The sequence below is a fragment of the Heliangelus exortis genome, chromosome 19 (assembly GCF_036169615.1).
Source record: "Heliangelus exortis chromosome 19, bHelExo1.hap1, whole genome shotgun sequence".
NCBI classification, from domain to species: Eukaryota; Metazoa; Chordata; class Aves; order Apodiformes; family Trochilidae; genus Heliangelus; species Heliangelus exortis.
The window spans coordinates 10,661,712-10,685,502 of NC_092440.1; the positions used below are offsets into that span (position 1 = coordinate 10,661,712).

At 39.9% G+C, this 23,791-nt stretch overlaps 1 protein-coding gene across 2 annotated transcripts in view; it reads right to left on the bottom strand.

The window, feature by feature from the left end:
• The window catches only part of DNAH10 (dynein axonemal heavy chain 10), a 54,741-nt gene that overhangs the window by 12,186 nt on the left and 18,764 nt on the right, over positions 1-23,791 (bottom strand). For both annotated transcript variants that reach the window (XM_071763047.1, XM_071763046.1), the window contains exons 26-62: positions 23,395-23,628; positions 23,169-23,291; positions 22,676-22,909; positions 21,951-22,174; positions 21,196-21,465; positions 20,923-21,106; positions 20,513-20,647; positions 19,973-20,125; positions 19,320-19,508; positions 19,062-19,208; positions 18,424-18,615; positions 18,133-18,251; positions 17,806-17,964; positions 17,355-17,490; positions 17,108-17,230; positions 16,651-16,785; positions 16,109-16,325; positions 15,697-15,816; positions 14,626-14,771; positions 14,095-14,247; positions 13,339-13,599; positions 12,508-12,680; positions 12,035-12,128; positions 10,839-11,006; positions 10,352-10,540; positions 9,640-9,811; positions 8,788-8,991; positions 7,930-8,010; positions 7,324-7,521; positions 6,517-6,678; positions 5,729-5,903; positions 4,964-5,145; positions 4,584-4,720; positions 3,556-3,773; positions 2,965-3,186; positions 933-1,080; positions 168-447 (exon numbers count right to left, since the gene is read on the bottom strand). In XM_071763047.1, coding sequence (XP_071619148.1) covers positions 168-447; positions 933-1,080; positions 2,965-3,186; positions 3,556-3,773; positions 4,584-4,720; positions 4,964-5,145; positions 5,729-5,903; positions 6,517-6,678; positions 7,324-7,521; positions 7,930-8,010; positions 8,788-8,991; positions 9,640-9,811; positions 10,352-10,540; positions 10,839-11,006; positions 12,035-12,128; positions 12,508-12,680; positions 13,339-13,599; positions 14,095-14,247; positions 14,626-14,771; positions 15,697-15,816; positions 16,109-16,325; positions 16,651-16,785; positions 17,108-17,230; positions 17,355-17,490; positions 17,806-17,964; positions 18,133-18,251; positions 18,424-18,615; positions 19,062-19,208; positions 19,320-19,508; positions 19,973-20,125; positions 20,513-20,647; positions 20,923-21,106; positions 21,196-21,465; positions 21,951-22,174; positions 22,676-22,909; positions 23,169-23,291; positions 23,395-23,628 — 6,457 coding nt within the window. The remainder of the gene's footprint in view (positions 1-167; positions 448-932; positions 1,081-2,964; positions 3,187-3,555; positions 3,774-4,583; positions 4,721-4,963; positions 5,146-5,728; positions 5,904-6,516; positions 6,679-7,323; positions 7,522-7,929; positions 8,011-8,787; positions 8,992-9,639; positions 9,812-10,351; positions 10,541-10,838; positions 11,007-12,034; positions 12,129-12,507; positions 12,681-13,338; positions 13,600-14,094; positions 14,248-14,625; positions 14,772-15,696; positions 15,817-16,108; positions 16,326-16,650; positions 16,786-17,107; positions 17,231-17,354; positions 17,491-17,805; positions 17,965-18,132; positions 18,252-18,423; positions 18,616-19,061; positions 19,209-19,319; positions 19,509-19,972; positions 20,126-20,512; positions 20,648-20,922; positions 21,107-21,195; positions 21,466-21,950; positions 22,175-22,675; positions 22,910-23,168; positions 23,292-23,394; positions 23,629-23,791) is intronic.

Below are 23,791 nucleotides of genomic sequence, written 5' to 3' on the forward strand. Positions count from 1 at the left end.
TTTAGCTCAGTTTCAGATTAGAAGAGAGAAATGAGAAGAATTTTCTACTAAATAAGATGCTAAGGGAGAATATACATTTTTTGACATTTCCTTGCTGTTTCAAAAAGCCCTAATCCTGCATTACAGCAGAATCACTACCTTGTTACTAAATGCAGATGTTTGCTTACCTGTGTTATTGATAACCATAGCTTTGCCAAACACAGAGGGAGAATACTTTGGGTTTGATAACTTGGTGTTGAGGTACAATCTAAAATTACTGTCATAATCAACCTCTTTGTCACCCAGGACAATGAATGTTCTTCCCTGTGCAACTTTGATATTCTTCTCTAAGACATTGTCAATCACAGGATCAATGTATTCATCAACACCATGCAACAAGAAAGGGGTTCCATACTTTATGGCCAGTTCTAGTTGTTTAAGGAAATCTGGGTCATTAAAGGAAGCCATCTGCAAGAGAAAAATGGGAAGAGAGAACTGATATGCAATTTACTGAACATTAATATTTTACAATAGTTGCCAGCACTAACAAAGTCTGCTCTTTGTTGCTTTTTGTCTTGCCTCTCACAGATGATACAAACTGCATTGGGGTAAAACAGTAAAGGTGCTGATTTTTTTCTGATCAGTTAAGAATAATTTCCATTTGGATAGCTGTTTTTCAAAGTTCCAGCTGTGCCTCTGACTGTGTTATTGTCCTACACAGAAACTCCATCTTGGAGTTGATGTAAAACACAAGCTACACCAGCACTTTGGCTGTACCATTCCTGCATCTATTAATTCTGGCCAAGATCCCATCCCAAAGAGTTAAGGCCATGTGAACAGAGATAGTCACTACAGATTTCTCAGTACATCATTCATTCCTCATTCAAGGCAACAGATACTTATGCAGCTTTGAAAACAAGCAGTGAAGAGGTAAAATGATCATTTATCTTTACCCTCAGGTTATTTTTTTCTTCTTTCTTCTTAATCCAATGCAATGCCTGTTGCTGGGGGTCAATACAGAGTGGGAAGCGACTTGCATATGTTGTCAGGATGCCATTCTGGACAGAGAGCTCATCTGGGGGCAATCCTTGAGAAGCCCACCTGGGAATGGAATGGATAAAAGACTGAAAAAGAGAAAGATCCTGAAAGGATTAACTCCTGAGCAGGCCAAGCTGTTTGTGTGAGTTTACTTTAAATTTAGGGTTAAACTGAGAAAGAAGTGAACAAGGCAGCTGAGACATGTAATTTTCCACTAGAACAATGTAACCAAACACAAGGCCAGAACGAGATTAGCTTCTGTCTCGAAGATAATTAAAAGTGTAGGTCGTGTTCTTAAAACAAGACACTGCCAAGAGCATTTAGGCGCCAGCTGGGCACCGAAGAATGTGAACGTCTTCACAAGAAGGTCACCACCAACAGATACGAAGAAAGTTATGGATAGAGTCTGATATTGCCTTGTAACAATATAATGAAGTCAGCAAGAATTGAGAATGTAACAATGTTGTAACCTCCCCTTTTACTGTATAAATACCCTAACCCTTTCCCTTAACCCTCGGAACTCTTTGTCCAGTGAGAGCTGGGGGTTCCCTGGATCCATAAATAAATACCTTTTACTGTTTAAAGGCTCAAAATTCTGTCTCTAAACAGTTTTATTAGGCCTTTTTGGGCTTCAATTTGGCAACCGCGGCAGGACTCTGGATAAGTATGACCTTATCACAAAACATTGCCCAGGGATGGCCATGTTCAGGTGCACAGATAGCTAAGGCAATACCATGGGTTGGCACACCACGCATGGTATTACACCCCGAGTCTGGCTTAAACATTCAGGTGCTACATAACAACCAGGCGTACGAGCAAAAGACTGGAGTCAAAACAAAGGCCAATTAGACTCCTTAACAGGAGAAGAAGGGGATGAAATCCAGATAGGGTGTAAGAGTAAAAGACAGGAAGGTGAACAAATCAGATTAACTGTGAAAGCTTTGGGACCTGTGTCACTTGGACCCAGGATATGGGTCAGAAGGGAGGGACCAGCCTCTTGCACCTGGGAAGGGGACAAAGAAAAGGAAAGATACAAAGCTCAGTGTGAAGTAAAGGTAATACTAGAACATCCGATCGCAGTCACGTGTACATGGTCTAGCAAATACGGAGCTGCTTCCGACCAGTTTGTTATCAAACTCACTGAGTGTTCTAGTACTAAAGTACCTACTAAAAAGACTGCAAAGATTCCTCTTTCAAGCTGCAAAAGAACATATAATTTGATACAACAGGATTGCCAGCCCTATATACAACAAAGCCCTAAGGGCTGGAAGGCGTAGTTATCAGCCAGATCACGGCCTAGGCATGAGCAGAAACACAGTCACTAGCAACTAAATTACTGACCCTAGTGGCTAATCACACCACTAAAGACCCTGCTGGGGCAAAAACTTGATGGGAGAGTAGCACATTGCATCTCTCAGTAAAATGGTGTGATTCACTGAGCACACTATTAGACACAGAAGGAAAAATACACTGTAGGTGATTGTAGGAGTAGTGTCAAAACTCACACTGACTCATTGTCTGAGTCATTTGTAACTGTGCTACTCAAAACTGTTGCATTTGGTGAGTAATCTTGCAGCAGTTGAAATATGGGTGACCTGGGCATGGGCTTAACTCCAAATTAATTGAAATCAATGAAAAGGCTCCTGCTGGTCTTGGGGTTGAATACATATTACAGATAACCCCTTAAAAATTCTCATAAGAAGGTATTATATGTGTCTAGCTTCAGTGAATCACCCTGGAGTATGAAGTAGAATGGTTTGTTGAATCAAATAGCCTCTGTTAGCCAGAAGAAAAGTAATTTGTCTTATCTCAAAGGCATAATGGGATTCCTCCATTATGGCTGTGCACACCCACCCACAGTGCCCATTCTGTGCTACAGATTCAGATCCAGGCTCTCACATCCCAGTTTCACATCCAGTAGTCACTGGGTTTCTTGACCAGACATACCTGCTGACCTCCACATCATTAGTCAGGAGGCTTTCCAACTTAAATGGCTGACCAAGAGGAATGTTTCGTGAGAGGATATCTTCTTGCCACACTTGATAGATCATTTCATTACGAAACTCCCAGCTGAATGCTCCTGCATAGCTCAGGAAGGCAGCACAGAGCAGGCAGTCCCCAAGCAGCTCCACCTTGCGTACTTCATAGTCCTCTAATTCCTTCGTCCACCTGATAGAATTAATTATTACAGAATCATGGGTCAGTCTGCAGCAGGGAGATGGGGATTAGATGCAGAATTTTCAGCTGCTGCTACTGTAGATGTTGGTTGAGACAGAGCCCTAGCTTTACAATCAGTTTTTCTCTCACTATTCTTATGGACAGAGACACTGAGTTGATCTGAACCTTCTTTTTAATCTGAGTTTGCCTCTTTCTTCTGCACTAAGAATTATTATTTTTCAAGAGCTAATGGATATTAGCTTAGAATGTACATTAGCTTCTCTCAGAGAAAAACATCACAGGAAGTGACATTTCCAAATATGTCTCAATTTGACAGATTTTATCCCCCACCAGACACCAGACAAAAGTGTCCCTCTTTACCTCTCATTCTCAGATCCCAAGCCAGAGATGAGCTTGTCAGCAGCTTCTAATCTTCTCTGCATGATCTCTGCTTCTTCTTGTAACTGTTGCTTTTCTCTTATTGCCTCTTGATATTTGTCCCCCAAAGCTTTAAGCTCAGCCTGAATGGCAGCCAGCTCTGCCTTTATCTTTTCCAGTACCCTCATACTGGAGTAATAATTCCGTTCCAGCCTGGCCACCTACACCACATGATGAAGGAAACATGAGAGTATCAGAGGAAAGAAAGGATTTGGAGAGAAGTCTCAAGATCTCAGATTTCTATTGGCTATTTCATATATTTCAAAGTGTCCTGGTAATAAACAGTGCAGGCTAAAATAACTGGCACTGTTTCTCACCCACTTTTCCACATCCCAAACATATAAATCATCATTCCAAAGCAGACACATCTCCTAGAGGTTTGAAAACACAAGGTACATGAAGCATGGGAGCAGTCCTGCTGACACTGGAGAGGGACAAAAGGGAAGGACTGCTTCATAACAAAACTAAAGCCTCAAAAATAGTCAGACTCATCATGTAGTGAATACACTTTCTCAGTAGTTAGCTGTATATAATAACCTTTTCTTGAAGAAAGTTTCCCAGCATCATCTGCTGGACATTAGATTTCCCTTGGTAACTTTTCAGTCTTCCTAAAAAAAGTCAATAAAAAGGTCTGTATTCAAGGGCCATGGATGTTATATACTACTGGGTTCTGTCCAAATGCCGTGTGTTTTGAGTCTGTTTTCAGCAGACAGCTAAAAACTGGTTTGCTCAGCATGTTAGATTAAAAAATTCCAACTGAAGACATTCCTCCTTCTTTCTTCAAGCACTGGCATGGATGGGAACCTGCACTGCAGCATCACACAACAGTGTAACTGAGTACCCGCCTCACACCTACTGCAACAGATCTCCTAAAAACTTCTTTTTAAGCACTTCAAGGAGCAGAAATAGGCAGTCTACAGAACTGCTGAGTATTATTTTTCTCATCAGGATCATGCATCCACACACTTTACCTTCTCTCTCTTTGGTTTGACATCTTTAACTACATCACAGTAGCTCATCACTGCTCCAACAAACTTTAACATCCCCAGCCCTGCTCTGCTAACAAGTTCCATTTCAGTGAAGCTAGTATTAAGGTTCTTTAACAGACCTAAAAGGGCAAACACAAAAACATTGCAAGTGAGTTGAATCACAGCACTGAAATCCTCACAGAAAGAGTTTTTCCTACCAGCACTATGGAGCAATATTGTGACAGACAACATGAAACGTTTTTCAGGATATTCACAAAGTGAAGTCCATCCTCCCAAAAAACACTGGAAGGATAGCTGCTGACATAACTAATCACATTAACAAGATGCTACATTCATCCCAAGTATCCAGTTCAGTAATTTACCTCGGACAGATTTCACTTGGCTCTGAGTAATACTATCAAAATCCATGTCCATCAGGGACCGCAGGAAATTGGCCTCAGACATCATTCCTTTGGCTGTCTTCCAGTTTATTTCTTTGTAACCTCTGATTATAAGAACACATTCCAAAACCCCCTGCACCTGCTTAGGGGGCTTTGCAAAGGATCTAGAAAACAGATGAAGGAGACAGCAGAGGAGAAAAAGGAGGAGACAAAGCAGATGATGTCAGACATGGGTGCTTTCTTTTATAGAGTCACTGCAATAGAACAACAGAACAGTACATAAGAAATCCTACAGCAAGTGAGAAAGATAATCCAGGGCAGACAACAAACTAATTACTATCCAAAAACTCAGAAATTAATTTTGTGCCCAGACAATTTGATGAAAGAAATACCAAAGGCCTAAAAAGCTGAGCCATGATATTCTTCCCTAGGTCAGTGCAGCAGCAGTCCACTGGCACTGGAAGAATCCAGAAGTGTCCTGGAGAAAGGAAACTAAACAAGTGTGGCAGGGAAGGGAGAGCCATTGCTATTCTGGAGAGAGCCAAGGACTGAATGTGCCTCCCTATCTATCCCCAAATACAAGACATACTATAAAAAACACAGTGAGAAATGAGTTCAGCAGAGAAGCACATTTTCATGCTATCAAAGCATCTCTGACAAATAACTGGTGTGTCTTCAGACCTTGAAAACGTGGGTCTCTCAGGGAATTTCCAAGAGTTTATGCTACTGCACATCCAAATGAGTCACCTGATTTCAGTAACATCAGACTTGTCAAGCTTCTGAAGCTCCATCTTGGCAGCTTCTAAAATGGGCATGACTTCAGCCAAAGCTGACTCAGCAGCTGCCTTCTCCACAGCAATAATCTTATTCTGTTCCTCTATCTCCACAGCTTTTTCTTCAGCCAGTTTTCTCTTCTCCTCAGCTAGGAATTGGAAAGGAGGGACCACAGTCTGGTTGTTCAACTCATATAGAGAACATACATTAATATGGATTTGCTCTTGATTGAAAATCAGAAATTAACATCAAATCGGTATCTTTTCATTGCTATCTTGCCAGTGTTTACAGTTCCATCTCTAGATCAGGAACACTGTTAGAGTTCCACACAACAGCATGCATAATCCCTCTTCCTCCCATGCATCCCTCTGTTTTTCCTTTAATAGTAATTTTCTGAATAAGAAGGTCCACTTCTTGCTAATGCTTCTTTCCCACTTTATGCCCTACACCTTGCATAGGGAAGACAGGGGAAGGTGAACGTTTGATTGTCTAAAATATTGTAGGCCAAGTATATATATATATATATATATATGTATATGTATATGGCAATCTGAGCAAGACAGAGGAAGCTACTCTTATAGCACAACTCTAGATCAGCACAGATAGAACAAGAGTTACTTCTTGAAGCAGCTGGAGATCTTAAGAGGGAAGAGGGTCTTCTAACCCAACCCAACCCAACCCAACCCAACCCAACCCAACCCAACGGACTGTGTGAGCCTTGCTAAGCCCATGGGCCAGTTCAGCAGCTGTAAACCACCTACCTGCTTCTGTGTTTGCTGAAATCTCTTTTAACAAAGCCTCACAAGAAGCTGATTTTTCTGCTAGCACAATCCTTTGCTCAGCAAGTTTCTCATTGAGCTCAACCAGCTGTATGCTAGCTTCCTTCAGCTTGACCAAGCCACTATCCAGCCTTTTACATTGTCCTAGGTTGAAAAAAAAAGGGAGAAACATCAGTGACTCATGGGTTGTGCTCTACCACAGAGCTAGAGACAATCTCACACAAGGTAAAGATGCTTATAGGTGGACTTTGCAGCAAGGCAACCTTCATCATGGAAGGGAAATGATTATGAAGATTTTTTCTTTCCTAAGCCACCCACTCAAGATGGTGTCACCTGAACTACCAAATAATGGCCTTGTGCCACAATTTGCTTTCCCTCTTACACTGCTCATGTTTTATTCTCTTCACATATTTCAGTGCCCACTGAAGTGTGTATAAGAATTGCTGCTTGAGGTAGAATGTCAAACTCTGAGCTAGGCTGAGCTGGTATTAGATCTAATCAGACACTTCTCCAAGCAGGGGAGTGTCTGGTTTGGAAACTCTGGATCAAGTTCATGCACTAGAGAATCTGAAGAGAGCCCACCCTGTGATAGGCAGGGTCTAAACATTCATATGTGGTCAGGATGTTGGTCCAATGTCCATAGCAGATGTCAGCACAGCATTTGAGATAGTACTGATAAAACTATTTCTTCATAATGTGGGTGACACGCAGAATTTCAATGACTGTTTTTTTCTTTTTGAAATATTTAAATCACTTATTAAAAAATAGAAAACATCTACATGGCCTTACCTAAAATGAACTGATTTTTCTCCTCCAGCAATTTTGGATAAGTATGGATAAAATCAAGGTAATTCTTGGGTGTTACATGGTTGCTACGTCTCAGTTTCTGCATAAACCTCTTGCTGAAATCCCCAACAGATTCATGCACCATGACCATGTGCTCAATAACTGAGGTGGAGTTCTCTGATGGAACACGTTTGTTGTTTCCTAAAATCAAGCAGGAGGAAATAAAAATGTCAAAGGTTGTGTTGGTTTTATTTACAATTTTGCCAGTTACCTTCTTTCTTAAGCACAACGAAGGCATAAAACAGCCCTCTCTGGGGCAAAAGGCAGGATCAAGGCAGAGTCAGAAGAGAGTCAGGGCCTCCTGGTTAGACAGGCCACATTGTCTGGATAATTTGGAACTTGAATTTTAGCAATTTTTAAAATCTATTTGAGTAAAAAATTTCCATCCAAACCCATTTTTGACTGGCATTCTACATCCCCCATTTAGTCTCAAGGTTGCAAGCACAATGGGACATCAGGTTATGAAATCCACAATAAATGCAAAGTAAAGAATGTATTTCTTAGGCTATCCCAAGGGTTAATGGGTTAAAATGCTGACATTTTACATACCAACAAAGGATTCTGCTACTGCATACAAGGCCTGGGGGGGCCAGGGCAGGAACCAGTCAATACCAGTGTTGTTGACAAGACCTGAAAATGAAAGGTTAATGTTATCTTAGAAGGTCCTATGTAAAACTATACCCTAAACTGCTTCATTTCACTTACATCAAAAATCTGCAGGTTCTGTCTTATTTCACTCCTTCTTAGCAACAATATTTACCAAAAAGTCAGTACTTCCATGTTGAGAGTAACCAAGATTTGCACTCGTGTCCTGCTAACCCCATCAGACTCCTCTTTAGGCTGTACCACTCTACAGGAGTCAAGAAGTGCAACAAGGTAATTTAATTCCTGGATTAGGATTCCTCCCCATGCCCATCTTTCCCATGTCTCTCCCAGGACCCCTTTCTTCCTCCTGCTGAAGTGCAGCATCCCCCAGGTCCAGATGGATCTTTTTTCACAGTGGGTGTCCTCCTCACCATGCCCTTTAGATACAAAAATGTTTCTCTTACCACCCTCCTAGTTTCACAATTATTTTATATTTCATACCATGCATTCTTCTGTAATCTACAGAAGAGAGGCTGCAGACATAGGCTGTATTATTTTCCATTTCAATGAGAATGACCAATTGATTTCTAGCTGTTCAGCTGGAAAATGAACTGATATGGTAAATGGTAATCATTAATACTCACTAATATGTGGTAATTAACTGGAAAAAAAAATCATGCACTGCAAATCCTTAATCATGAAACTTGCTCTGCTAAGCTTTAGCTGCCAGGCATCTCAGAGTGTCCATCCACTGGAGGTTTTCTCTTGCCTGCAAACCTCTATTTCACACAGAAGGGACTAAGCTGGGTGTACAATTTGTACCTGGGAAATTTCTGCACCATGTTCTCAGACTGTCACCAACTGGGGACATTCCCAGGACAATGTGAAGGTTGCTTGCACATCTGGATAGAAAATATTGCCAGACACTCTCTTTAGATGGGTTAATGCCAGCTTTGGCAGCTTCATCTCCAACCTGACTTAGTATGTTGTCTTTTTCATCATCTGGAAAAAGGGCTGGCACCATTCCTGTAGAATAAGGACAGAAGAGAAACCAGTAAGACAAACACAAGAACATAAAGTGCTTTTAACTCTGCAAAGAAAATCTTCATTTGTGTCTTAAAACAATCAGTTCACATTTTCATCCTCTTAATCAGGTGGCAAATACTGCCTAAGTTACCTAAAGACAGACAGAAGCAGAATAGAAACAGGGAAAACCAGATCAAGGAAAGGGATAAGATTTAACACATCTGTTTTCAAACCAGACTGTGCAGGAACTGACAGGGTGGTCACACAGTGCCAGCTACTGCTCATTTTCAGCTGCTGCATACATGAAAAGATACTAAACTACAGTGTAGGACATGTATATATGTGTATATATAAGCAGTTGCTGCAGTCCAGCTGAACTGGAAAAAGCTATATTTGTCCTGGAAAAGAGTCCTGCAACATCATGATCAGTGTGAATTAAAGCTCTAGCCTTCCCAGACACACAAAAGGTACTGTGAGAAGATGCCAAAATGCCATTATTAAGGCCAAGATCATTTCAAGTAGTCCTGAAAGGTGTAACTAAAGCAGCAGAGGGCACAGGGTGAAACAGTAACAGCTGGATCAAGGGTACACGAGATTAGGAGTCACAATTAGATCCTGATCAGGAGTAATTGAGGCTGCCTGTATCACCTGAAGTTAACATGTTGTTGATGAGTTCCAGGAAACTTTCTTCTGCTACATGGGCATCTGTAAACAAGAAGACCACTGACTTGTTCTCAATACCCAGCTTGTGGTATAAACTTTTCAGATCTTCTCGGAAATTATTTTCTCCATATCCTCGACTCAAGGTGATCTCAAATACCTAAGGATGCAAATATACACTGGGAAGACACAGATGGACCCAACATACAATGACAACTCTGAATGTCAGACTGGATCAAGGGTTTTGCTTTGGCCCATATCATCAGGAAATGTGTAAGTATCAAAAATGATGCAGCGCATTCTTTTTTAAAATTACATTTGTACAGCCCTGCAGGACTGCATTTTCAAAATTGATTTGTATTCATCTTCCTTCTATGTTCTTCCTTCAAGCCTCTGTAAGAGACTGAAAATACCTCTAAGAGAGTAACATTTCCTATCTGAAATATTACAGCATCAATCACAATAAGATTCCTCAAGCAGCACTGGAGTGCTCCTGCATTACAGTTAAGTAACAAAAGCAGTAGAGTTGTTCACCCTCCAACCCACTCATGTTTTCTGTCCCCAGAGTCAAAACCCAGATTCAGGCACTGTCATCTTCCTGCCCGGATCTGTTTTTCTCTCCACAGGGAAGAGATGCCAGCCTGATCTTATCTTCCCTTTTAAGCCCAATCACATCCTGCAGTGGTGCAGGGTCACTAACCTCACATCCAGCTGTGTAGGCAGCCAGTTTAGCCAGAGACTGTTTCCCTGAGCCTCCCACTCCTATGAGCAGGGCGTGCCCACGATCCATCCGTATGATGCGATGCACGTGGATTAAGTGCTCCAAAGCATCATCAAAAAGAACCAGATTCATTTTAATATTAACTTCATTATATTCTTCCAAAATCTCCTGCAGAGAAAGGTGGGCAGTATGTTACTAAGAGGCCAAGGAAATAAAATTAATAAAATAACAACCCATTTAGTAGTGTTGTTCCTTTCCTATTGCTCAGGGAAAAATAACCTGGAAAACACTGCTGATTCTGTGGCTGATCCTCAATTTTCATTCCTGCAGACCGTGACTGGGTGCACATAAAATTCTTTGTGCAGACAGAAAGAAAACAGATTTCCTACAGTCTGAGACAGGCGCCTACCCATTCCCCAGGCAAAGAGACAGAATCAGGCAAGAATTCCCAGCTGATGCACACTACCTGAAAGACAGCTTTTGCTGCATCATAGTCTTGGATATCTTCATAAATCCGAGGTTCTCCTTCACTCAGTGCTGTTCTGAAATCTCCAAAAAGAATAGGATCTCTCATGGCCTCCTCCAAGTCATCTTTGAAATGCTCTTCAATCAGGTTTTTTATATGATCTTGTACCTTCAAGTGTATGAAATGGGTCAGGCAACTCAACAAAGCAGATTATTCTGAAGTCAGTGATAATACAGACTCTTGCTCAAATACTGATTGATTTCAATTGGATACTTAGGCCACTGGAAGATCCAGACCACAGCCTCTTGTTGTGTTCTATGTACAACATAAAATAATCTCAGATTTCAAGAACCATTCAAGCCAATGGACTGCAGAAGTTTAAGACAGAAAAGGGTAAGTCTAATAAAAGAAATACTTTCTCATATATTATATTAATAAACCTTCCTTCTCAGCGTTTACAGATGCCTCATTACCAAGATTTCTCACAAATCTTGTAAGTCTGAACAAATGCACAAATACAGAGCGGTTGCAATATAATTATTCTGAGTTGTAAAAATTGAGCTGGAAATGTATCTTGCCATATTTGAGAAGAAAGTTTTAAGCAGAAAAATCTGAAGCCCCCTTAATCTACCTCTTTTCATCTAAGCAAGTTGCCTTTCAAGTTGCTTCTGTCTAAGTAAACCCAAATCCTCCCCTAATTCTCAATGTGTAAAACTGGTGTCATTCTCTCATGTTTAAGACATAATTTGGAACATTTTCCAGTTTGCACAACAGACAAAACTGAATGCATTGTTTAAGGACTCATCTCTTATCCCTCTTTTTCCTACCTGAGTGTATCATTCTGGCATAGCCTTCCTAAAGGAAAATACTGACTTAAAAATTAAGTAATTTCCTGAGCTTTCCCTTGCTCTACTCTCACTGTTTGTCACCTGTGCCACTGCTGACCAATTTTCCTGGCAAACCCAGTAACACTTTCCATTCCTTCAGCAGATCTGCTCACTTAGTCTGGCACAGTCACTTTATTTTAGAAAAAAACCTCTATGAGCAATGTTTTAAATTAATGGAGCAACATAGTGGTTAGACAAGCCTGTAGTCTGACTGCTAGACCTGAGTGCAACAGTTGAAAATGCTGCTGTTGAAAATCAGTTGCCATAGTAATAGTCAGTGACTACTAAAAATTGAAAGAAATTACTCACCAGAGCTTTGTCTTCTTCATTAATCAGCCTGTCATGGAAAACCCTCAGGCACTCATTTCTCCAAACCCTCACCATCTGGGTCACTGTTTGAAACCTACATTAACATTGAAATATCAGACTGCACCAAATGAGCCGACACGATTCCTAAGGCCATATGTTTAATAACACTGAATAAAGTCTGCACTGGCTTTTTTTTTTTGCTTTTTGGTTTTGTTCCTCTCATAAGGATAGATCATTAATTTGCTTTCATTCTTACATCTGAATACCTTTTTTAAATAAGACTAACACATGAGTGTTTGCCATCAAGAGGAAGATCAGCTTAAGATGTTCTTGAATGTTTTCTCATTGTAGCAAAGGTTCAGTAAAAAGTGACCAACTGAGACTGATTTCATGAACCAAATTACCTCATCTTCACCCAGACTCATCCAATACAAACAGGTATAGGACCACTGAAGACATTTTTCTATTCTTACCTCTCTGGAGTTGTAAGAATAAGTCCATTATAGACCCTGGAGAGATCCCGCAGGTTAAATATGTAATGGAATTTGGAAGGAGTAGGGGGTAGGTCACGAATAATTAGTTTATAAAGCTCCAAAGTACACAGAGTAATCTTGTCAGAAATGGCTGCTATAGATTCATTAAACATCTGCAAACATGAGAAAGAAGAAATACTTTCATGAGACTCCCTAGAGAGAACTCAATGCTATTGAACATATTCTGCTTTCCAGCTTTTAACCCTGCTTGGTGTATTTCAAATAACTGAGGGCAAACATTGTCAGAATTTCACATCCCTCTGGAGTGTGTACATTCTGCAGTTAAACTTTTGGGCAGGACCCATCTTCATTCCTGAGCTTGCACGGTGATGAAGGTAACATCAAACTCCATGAGTGGAATTTGTACAGCACTTTCATAGCAGAAAAATAAACTGGTTTTTTTCTTACAGAATTTTGCAGGTTACTTGCTAGTAATGCAGTCTACTGCATTTTATTACATTTTTCACTGTAATTCAGGAAAGAGTTTGCTAACCTTTGTGTACTTGGTTAAAGGAACCATAATCAAGGTTTCAACCTCCATAAAGCACCAGGTTTACAAGTTATCTGCTGACTTAAAATGTTTAGATATCATTTAAGAATTTACCAAATCAGTGTTAACCCATCTCTTGAGAAGGGGAAAAGGAAGGGAAAGGTTTGCATGAGTTTCTAAATAAGAAGAAAGCCTGATAACAGAAGATTTCAGGTCAGATTGAATAATTATCTAAAAAATAATAAACCTATTGAGCAATTCTTTAAAAACAAGGAAGTTACCGCAGTGTGGCCCTTCAGGATGGAGGCATAGATCAAATTCAGTGACTGTTCAGAAGGAAAAGGTGTGTTAAAAACACTGAAGAGTGAGATGAATCGAGGGTCAACTTCATTCCGACCTCCTCCAGCTTTCCCCATGGCAGCGATAAAATCCAGGTCTCGAAAAAGTTTACAATTCATCTCCTTACCACGGTCATACAAGAAACCTTTTTCTAGCAGCAGCTTCAAGAGGGCAATGGGTTGCTGTGTGCCATACTCATCAACCTTGCAAGACAAAAGAGTCAAGACATTTAAAGCACAGCACATCAGCAGGCCAACTACTGCTATCATGTGGCAATATTGTGCTCCATACTCAGGATAACATTATAGGAACTAAGGGACAGTTCCTAAAGCTCTAGCACTGATTGTGAACATTCATTCCAGCGTTTCCTCTGGGCAAAGTGCCCCACATCAAGATAAACCAAATGCACACATAATCCTTTGCCCCTTTTGTAAAGAGAAAGGGATGGTTTCTATACCCAGCCTACAGAGTCATGATTGTAGTGGTACAAAGAAATGACCCAACAGGATCTCACTTATACATAGGACAAACATTGTAACAGAAACTTCCCCTACTGCCTGCAAGCCCAGCTCTTCCAGAGATCCTAAACTGAAACCCAGTTATGCAGCCACCACGGATCTCCTTCACTTGTGATTTGTTAGATCTCTTATGAAGGAGCCAACTCAGTGCCACCCCCCTGCAAGGCACTGGCAGCTCACCCTGGGCATGTTCATGTCATCCATGAACACAATCAGACGTTTTCCCATGGGAGGGCCATAGGTGTCTTTAGTTCGTTTCTCTACGTTTGTCTCCAGGTTCCTCTGAATGTCCATGGATGTTGTACGAGAGGAGAAGTTAATTACAAGCAGCATCTGAAAAGGGGAGGAAATAGATAAAAATAGATTTTTACCTGTTCCTTTTTTTAAGCAGAGCACTCAAAAGACATACAGGAAACACTTCTCTGGTCCATTTATTCACTTGAATTACAAATTACAAGAAAATGAAACCCGTTCTTAGCACTTCAATAATGTAAATTTACTTTATAAAATTTGTTCATGGCAAGAAACAACAAAACATCTTTTGTCCTGAAGGACTCTCAAATTATTCACACACTTTGGGGCTGAGCTTGCAGTCAGGGTACTGAACTCAATATTGCTACCCACAGGTTCAGGCTTCACCAAGCAAATTTAACACAAGGACAAGAAATAAAAATGCAGCTTTACAAGGAAGGGAAAAGGCTTTATACATACATTAAGGTCTTTGTTCAGGTTGTTCAGGAAGTTTTGTGTAGTTGCTGTTTTAGATGTACCTGATTCACCTACAAAAATAACTGGGTGTTTTATTTTTACCATCTGTTCCAGCAACCAAGTAGTGCGTGTTGTATCCACTGTAGGCACTGAAAAAGATCATGAATATGAGGGCAGGTAAAATTAAAGTGCAGTACAGCTGGGGGGATTTTTATTTACAGAATAGTGCTGGATCAAACTCCCAAGGTATTACCATGCAGTTGCACAAAGACATAACCTGAAACACCAACTCACTAATAATGTTGAAAGAAAATTTTAATTGCTCAATCACCTCTTTTCAGTTTTATCACTGAGGACTTTTCTCCTATAGATATATTTTTAAAAAAACCTGTCTTCCATATAGGAGGGTCATGGACTGGCCAAGCTCAATTTAATCCCTATCCAAAGACATAATCAGGATTTATTAGGATCATAAGCATTTTCCCAGAACTCTACAGAAATTATTTTTGTTCTATGTGAATAGCCTGCCACTAGGAGCAACTTCAGAGATCATGTAATTATCCCTTGTGTCAGTGAAGTTAACCTCTGCTGGCTGAAGTATTACTATAAAGTAACCTGCATTCATTTGTCCCTAACTATGAAAAGCACCTGTCACCATTACACAGTGTTTGAAGTAACCAATAACAGCCTCAAGAATTTAATTTTTTTCTACCAAATACTTGAACCATGAAGCTGACATTTTCCCTAGAGTTTCTGGTAGAACAGACTGAATATTCTGCTATTCTGGCTTGTAAAAGGCATTGTTAGCTCCTAATAAGCTATATTTGAAACAAGTTTATCATCCTTTTCTCATTTCTTTATTTTCTTCATTTTCTTTATTACACAGCATTGTAAACACCAAATATTGCTGCTAAACAAGAAAGAAGAAACTGATTTGTGCCATCACAAGAAACAGAAACTGAGTAGATGACCCTCCATACAGAAAGAGGATGTCTCATGTTAAATGCCATGCACTCAGTGGTCTCACATTTTAAATTACAGGCATATCATCACTGTATTTTCTCTTATACTCACCTAAAATGTCAAGAAATTTCACTTGAGGATCATGAATATATTCAGGAACAAGCTTCATCCAAGGTACCCATTTTTTTTGGGATGCATCAAAATGAAAGTCATACAGAGTTGGCAGCTGACCTGCAAACCATTAAGCAACTTGAAGGTTTTCTGGGACACTGAAATATTGCATAAGAAAATAATATGACTGCTATGAAAGTGAAGTGGAAGATTCTGGACAAAGTTGGCCAACTCTGTGTTCTGTTTACTTGTCATTTAACCCAAGAAGACATCAATGAAAATTCTCCTAGTCCAGCACTTGGATCATACTATTGTTATTTAAGCACCTTTCACTGGCTTTCCTTTCACTGCTTATCTCTTCAGCTTCTAACATAATTAATGGCACTCTGACAAAATTATTACAAGATCCTACCTGGCAGCTCCCCAGGTTTGGCCAGGATGTTATCATCCTGAACAGTAGACATGCAGGAAATACGTTTAACAGTTTCATCAAATTTAATTCTCTCAGCATCAAGAAGTGTAGCACCTAAGGAGGAATACAAAGCTTCCAAGAAAAAACACTCCAGAATATCAAGATCATCAGGCTGTGCCAGAATTAGAGCGTCCAGCATCACAGTCAACTGCACCACCTGTTGTAAAACAAGACAAAACTGTAAATAGAATTGCCACTTAGATGCAAGAAAACTCTTGATGTGTTTTCAGCTGTTGGACTTTTTGCTATCTTTTGTCCTTCCAGGTGTGATATGAGTATCAACAATGGTAAAAGAGTATTGTTAGGAACTATTTTTTTTGTCTAGATGCTCATCACTAGCAAACTGACATTTCAGTATGGACTCTACTCCTGTGCTTTCTTCGAGAGATTTCTATTTTTTCCGCTGTTTCATTTCTATTTTTTCCGCTGTTCCATTTCTATTTTTAGATAAACCTTTCCAACCTGTATTCTTTATTCCTCACCATATTTAAATTTGTTTGAGGAACAATGGTCTTCAGCTTTGCTTCTTGTCTGCCATTCACAATTCCTTCTACAATCATATCAATAAGGCAGGGAACATATTTTTCATAGAGTCGATCCAATTCGATTCTCTCTTGCTGAGGAAGGAAGAGGAGAATAACTGAGCACACAGCAACCTTACTTCAGCCTTCTGTGGACTTGAGTTTTTAATCTAAATCTAAGAAATAAGAACCTCAGCAATCTCACTCTTTGGAGATCAGATAAACTGATTTGTTGATTCTTCACTTCTCAGAAACAACCAGAACTTAGAAAAGCTGGGAATGCACTTCAGCCCTGTGCTGCAGGTCCAGTGATTTGTTGTCAGAAAAATCAGACTGCCTTTACAAAGTTGTTTTTTTTTAATGTCCATAGTTCAATATTTAATAAAGATACTGTCTGAATGAGTGAAGAAATTCCCACCTCATTTCCTCTTTCTTGAACCCACTTCTGCCAGTAGGGTGTATATTTCAGATTTTTAGGATCTACAAAGACCATTCCACAGCGGGACACTGTGGCAGGAGATGCATACTGTAAGTCACCCACCTATAAAATAATCATACAAGGTTACCATACACTTAAACAAAGAACAACTACAGTAACCACAGGCTTTGTAGACCCATCTGCTTCTAACCCTTCCCAATTATTAAGCAGTATAGTAATTATTTACCTCAAACAACAAAGCACAGTGTGGCTGAAGTCTAATCCGCTCTCCATTTGCCAGGGTCAGTAATTTGTTGTCATCCATGACAGAATTCATGTTTTCAACCCAAAGAGCATCAACATCTCCATCAAAAAGAATGTACCTGGGGATACAGGAGCCAAGGGCCACTGACTAATCTGTGATTTTACTAACATGTATTTCAGAATTCAGATCAAAGGTGTGAATGTCATTTCAGGTGTTTTGAAGCCTCCTGTTCATCCTTGATAATCACAATTTACATCCATCCCACTGAAGCTGGAAACTCACAGAAGGCAGAAAGACCTCTAGACACTTTCTGTTTATTCAGCATTTGTTCTTTAAATAGTGTGGTATCAAATATTAAAAAAACCAAACCAAACCAAAACAATACATAAAGCTCAGTATCTAAAAATCCTCACAATCATTTCCAGCTGTCTACCTTTGTTCTTTCTTGTCAGTGGGCCTGTTGATATCACGAAAAATGTTTGACAGGACTCCATCTGTCCAGTCTCTGGTCGTAGGGTCAAGGATCCCATACAGCTCAATCACACTCATAGCTTTAGGGTTCAGTGTATAAAGCTTTGTCAGTATTCCAAGCCTAAAGATACAGCAAGAAAAGCAATATTAAAATGACACCATACCACCTCATGTTAACCCATGCAAATATTATGGTCAACTATTAAGCCCATCATGACAACACAGGACTGAATAATGCAGTCCATGCCATTTTATAACATAATTTCCATGTATCAAATCCTATACTCACTTGTTTTGTGCTTGGCACAAAGTATTAATGACAACTGACTTGCCACCTCCAGTAGGTCCAACTATCATTGTAGTGTGACGAGTTAGCATTGTCTCATACATCTGAACTACTTTATCCACCTGGAAAATAAATGTTGATTCAGTGGAGTGCTGTCTGTAATTCTTCTATGGATAAGATAAGCAACTGGTCTATATCTGTTAAGCTTTCCTCAAGCCACTCCAGAGTGCAGCAATGCATTTCCAGCCTTACCACAGTTACAACAAAAGTCAAGCAATTGATGTTTTTTTATACCTGGACTGGTAAAACAATATAACCCCCTTCCTTCAGCACTTCCTCTACAGCATCATTAAAGTCAGGGTAGCGGACTCGAGGGCAATCCAGGCCAGGAAACAGGTCTGAGATTAAGCCAAGGAAGAGAGGTACATCCTCAAACACAAATTTAGGAAGATTCATATCACGTAGAGCTCTCATCAGCACAACTTCCTAGACAAAACACAGCAGAATCAAACAGCTAACCAATCATCTAATATATAGCAAACTCAAAAATCTCTAAGGCCTGTTACCTGATTACTTCAGTACAGCTGTGAGAATGTTTTCTTGGTGTCTGCTAGTAGTGCAACCAAAGGTTCTTTTCTAAGGGTTAAGCAGCAGAGTAGCGAAGAATAATTCACTACTTTTTTGCACTATATTAACCACATGCCAAACATCTGGAGTGGCTGACACCACAGCTTCCCTGATTTGATGTTAAAATGACCAGCTGTTTTATGAACATACCTAAGTTTTGCAGTCCCTTGAGAACAAAATTAAATACAAACATAAATAACACCAGTGTTCCTATTTCCAAAGCCAACCAAGTACAGCAGATGTGTAAGCACATCCTCTTCCTAATTAAAAAGATTATCTGCCCAGGGCAACTATAGGAAATCTACCTCACTGAGGTCTGCTGATCCTCTTTTCAGTTCTCCAGCCATCACCAACACAGACTTAAGGGCCCGCAGTCCAAAATCATAATGATGCTGTTTAGAAAGTTGTTCCCTTGCAAGTTTGTACAGCACTGTCATCTTTTTGGCAAGGACCTGTTTGAGATTTTAATTAAGAGAATCACAGTTGTGTAAGCCACAACCAAACACTGACCATGGTGTACATGGCTGTGTAAATGGGAATGGGTAGCAACAAAATTTTCGTACCTTTGCCATAAGGAACCCTTCAGAAAAAAGCATGATCTCACAGATTTGCTGAAGATCTGGTACAATGACCACCACAGGCCTGAACAAAGCTTTCACAGACTCAGGGAGCTCTGTCCGGCCAGCATAACCAGGATTCATTGTGATAAAAATGCCCATACGGCTGTCAAGGGCAATCTCCTGTCCTTCAAACTGAAGGCATAAGAAAACATTAGAACTACACGTATCTGGAATTGCTCCAAAAGAGACAGAAAAGCAGCAATACTGGGCTACACACTTAGGACAACATGTTGAAATATTCGGCTTTAGCTATACACCCACTGTTTGTAACATAAACAGCAAGACATTTCACACTTCTCAATCAAATTTTCTGTCTGAGGGTTTTGAATTCCAATAAACATCAGTAAATAAAGCCTCAGGATTCACATCAAGTTATTCCTCTCCTTAATTACTACTATACCACTGTGCCATCTACTCACTATTATGTATTACTTACTATTATCCTACTAAGCTTACTTCCATCTCACATCACAAAGGAAGAACCTTGCAAAGGATCAGGAAACTAGCAACCATTTAACATCTCTCAAACTGAGAGGACATATTCTGGAGTTTGGCATGCTCAGCTTTCACAATTACTCCTCTTTTTTGATGTTTACCTGAAATATTTTCAGCTGATTCATTAAAGCATTTCGAATAGTCTGAATCTGAGAAGAAATGACTGAAAGCACAGAAGCATCAATACGATTGAATTCATCAAAGCATCCCCATGCTCCACACTGGGCAAGACCAGAGAAGATTTTACCAACTGCCTAATAAAAACAACAAGAAAACATCTCAGCAATGATAAATAAAACATTCAGCACCAACAAAACTCTCCATGACTAGGTAAAACCTTCGCAGAAGTATTCATGCAGGAGCTAGCAATAAGGTCTTGCAATAATTACTTGCCCAGTGCAGACTGCGTATGATGAGTTTTAACATATCATCTAGTGATTGCTTCCCTGCTTGAAAGCACCTGAAAATCCTTCAGGAATTCATTCAAAATAGACAGGCTTTATACTCTATTTCATTAACATTTGGCATGGTATCTCTAAGGGAGGTAGTTATGCCAAAGTTCAGACTATGCCCTGATCCTGAGCACTGAAAAAGAGCAGTAATTGGCACTTTATCAAAGAACACAGATCTTTGTCTCTTACTTTGAAGTCCATGCCTTCTCCACAGTTGGTCACTACACAAAGCAAGCCCAGTGCTTTGGCCAGATCCTTTGTTGTTTCCGTTTTCCCTGTACCTGCTGGCCCTGCTGGTGCTCCTCCCAAAAACATTGACAAAGCCTTTGGAGACAGACCAAAAAGCAAAGCAAAGCTTGGATTACATTTATATTAGGTTGTCAGCAAGTGAACTTTTGGGTAGAAAAAGCTTTAGATGTGAATGCATCCTGTATTATCTTTGAGACAATCAGGTTAGAAGTACAACAGATTTCAAACATATTGGCCTTGGCGGTGGCATCCAGGAGGTAACAGAATGGCAATAAAACAATTACGCTACTGTACAGAAGTGTATTTTAAATGGGTTTGTTAGTAAAAATCTCCTTAAACATTACCCTTACCTGTGTGAGGGTAAGATAAATCCTGTCAGTTAGTGGGGTGATCACCAGACGTCCATTCAAGCCCATGTACTCATAGCCATAGGAGAAGGTGCCCGTGCACTGCCGCACGTTCAGCTCGTCCGGCTCCCGGTCCCAGTAAAACCTCAGCTGGCTTTCCCACTCAAACTCCTGAGCCTGCAGAATGCTGCACAGGAGAGACTGATTTGTTAGGCAAGAGGATGGAAATACCAATTATGCATTTTTTTTATCACTAGGTTGGGGGCTGGTGTTTACCTGTCTCTTACGAAAGTATCAACAATGTCTCTGGCATGAACATCGATGATGAGGACAGTGTTGTATTTTTTCCTGTCATTTTTGCTCAAAGGCTTTGTAATGCGGGTCACCAGCTCATCAATTTGCTCATGCATTTTTTTAGCATAAAGTTTCATTGCCTGTTTTTCTCCATTCTTCACTTTCTGGAAGACATCCTCTACCTCCCAAGTCCACCACACCTGATTAGCAGCCAGCACCATCATGCCTTGATAGAGTAACATCCAATCAACCCTATGGGAAACACAGACAGGGATGGAGTCTGTGTTCATTCTAAGTAATGATCAGGACAAGGAAACAAACAAACCAAACCAAACCAAAAAATTCCTTCTACAACATGAGCCAAGCTTTCCAGAGCTGTACAGAATCCTCTCAAGGCGTGCTGTGGTACTGCAAAAGCCTAGGAAATACTTTGATAGGAATGCTGCCTATTCCATGTGTAAATATTGCCAAGAGAATTTCACAGGGATACAAACATACTGTGCACACAAAAATATAAATAAATACTTAAGGCTTGGGAAATTAGACACAATAGATAAGAGTTTTTTCTGGTCAGTTATATTAGCACATATTCATGTATGCACATCCTTTCACATACAGAAATACAGGCTAAATTATGTAAAAATTAAAAATATTAAGTCTTTATTTTTCTACATCACTACAGGCTGATAGTAACATAGAAGGTATGTCAAGGTTATCCTTGACACTGATTGTTTCACCTGCTTCTGTCTTCACAGTATCTAAAAATAGCTTCCTTAGTAAGGAGCCTGTTTGTTCGTCTCATTTCTTCCAGCACTGCTGTCATCCAATTCTCCACCCTGCCCTCTGCAGCTACAGCCTTCCGGAACTCCATCACCTCCCCCTCAGCTGAGATCATGGCTGTTACAATTTTCTTATCACTTTCACCATCCTGAAACCTCAGGGAGGCTATGTTATCATACATCTGAAATGAACCAACAAAGAAATTTAGAGGCAGCTTAGAAAAAAAAACCAACTTCAGAGATGTGAGTGTATCTAGTCCCAATTTAATTCTGAAATAAAATTTTCATGGATTCTAAAGAGAAATGGATCTGACTCCTAAGAAACCTGATACAAATACTGAGATATAGCTTAGTTGCAGAGTAAGCAAGCAGATGATCTGGCCAAAATGACACTGATTTTGCTTCCAGAAAAAAATTATCCATCAGGAGGTACAGGGAGGTTCTTTAATGATTGATCATTCTGCTGTATCTTGAATGATCCTCTACTGTAACTGCTATTGGCCAGCATGAGAGCAAGGACAGACTATTGATCAGATTTGACTTGGTTATGCAGAAGCTTCTTCAAGATACTGCCAGGACACTCTTTGTATGCAATAAATATTAGCACACCCTTAACATCATGTACAGTGTAGTCTCTTAACCTTTTTAAAGCACCATGCACTGTGGAAACCCAGACATTGTACCTTTATCATGTGTTCCTGGACACAAAGTGGGTTACTGCTGCCAAGGATACTAAGCAACTCCTCATCAGATATAAAGAAAAATCTTGGGAAAGCATTTCGTTTGGAATCCAAATAATCATTCAAGCTTTTCTGACATTTCTCCAGCACGTCACTTATGTGACGGAGGTCTGAGAGACGATTCGGGGCTTCGCAGCATTTTTTTATTATTGGTTCTTCTACTGTTTCATCCATTATCTACACTGGGAGAAAAGAAACTCTAGAAAATACTGAACAGCAAGCGATTATATCAGATTGCATTTAACCAGTGACAAATTACACAAGCAGTGCAGGCAGTATAGATTCTTGCAGAAGTGAATTAGACAGCTTTAAATATGGTTTCCTATTGCTGCAGCCTTGGTGTTACAAATGACATGGAAGACTTCAGCCAACTATGGAACTGGAAACAAAATGCACTGAATAATTATGCTGATCACAAGTCAAGACAGTTACTTGCCTTTTTAAACATCCTGTCTACACCATCAAATATTTCAGCTTCCTCTGGAAGCTGTGATCTGATATCTCCTCCAATAAAAATGCTCTCCAGGTACATCCATTTCCTCTGAACCACCATCCAGATCTAAGAATCAAACGTTACCATCGAAGAAAAATTAAAATACAATTGAAAACTTTTATTATAAATAATACATATTAATTATTTAGTCCAGAACTTTCATCCCTACCTCAATTACTTCACCAATCAATGACAGAGATTTTTCCCACTGGTGAACTGTTGAAAGGAAAGGACCCACAAATCGACTGCTCAGAACACTCTGAAGATTGACATTGTTGTCATCAAGAACCTCTATAATTTCATCTACAGATGCCAGGATATATCCTCGCTTCTCTGTGCCTTTGAAGTATGTCTGTACATTAAATTTCAGGGCTTCCCATGTATCTGCTATTTCCTTCACACCCTGCAAGTGAGCATAAATAAAAAGGTGCAAGTTTTAGTCTTTCAAAACTAGACAACTATAATCTTAGCATAAAATTTCAATCAATTAATTCAGCAAAATTTCTGCACAGATTTTCTAACTCTGGTTTATAAAGGTGTATTTCAAAATATCATTACAGCAACAG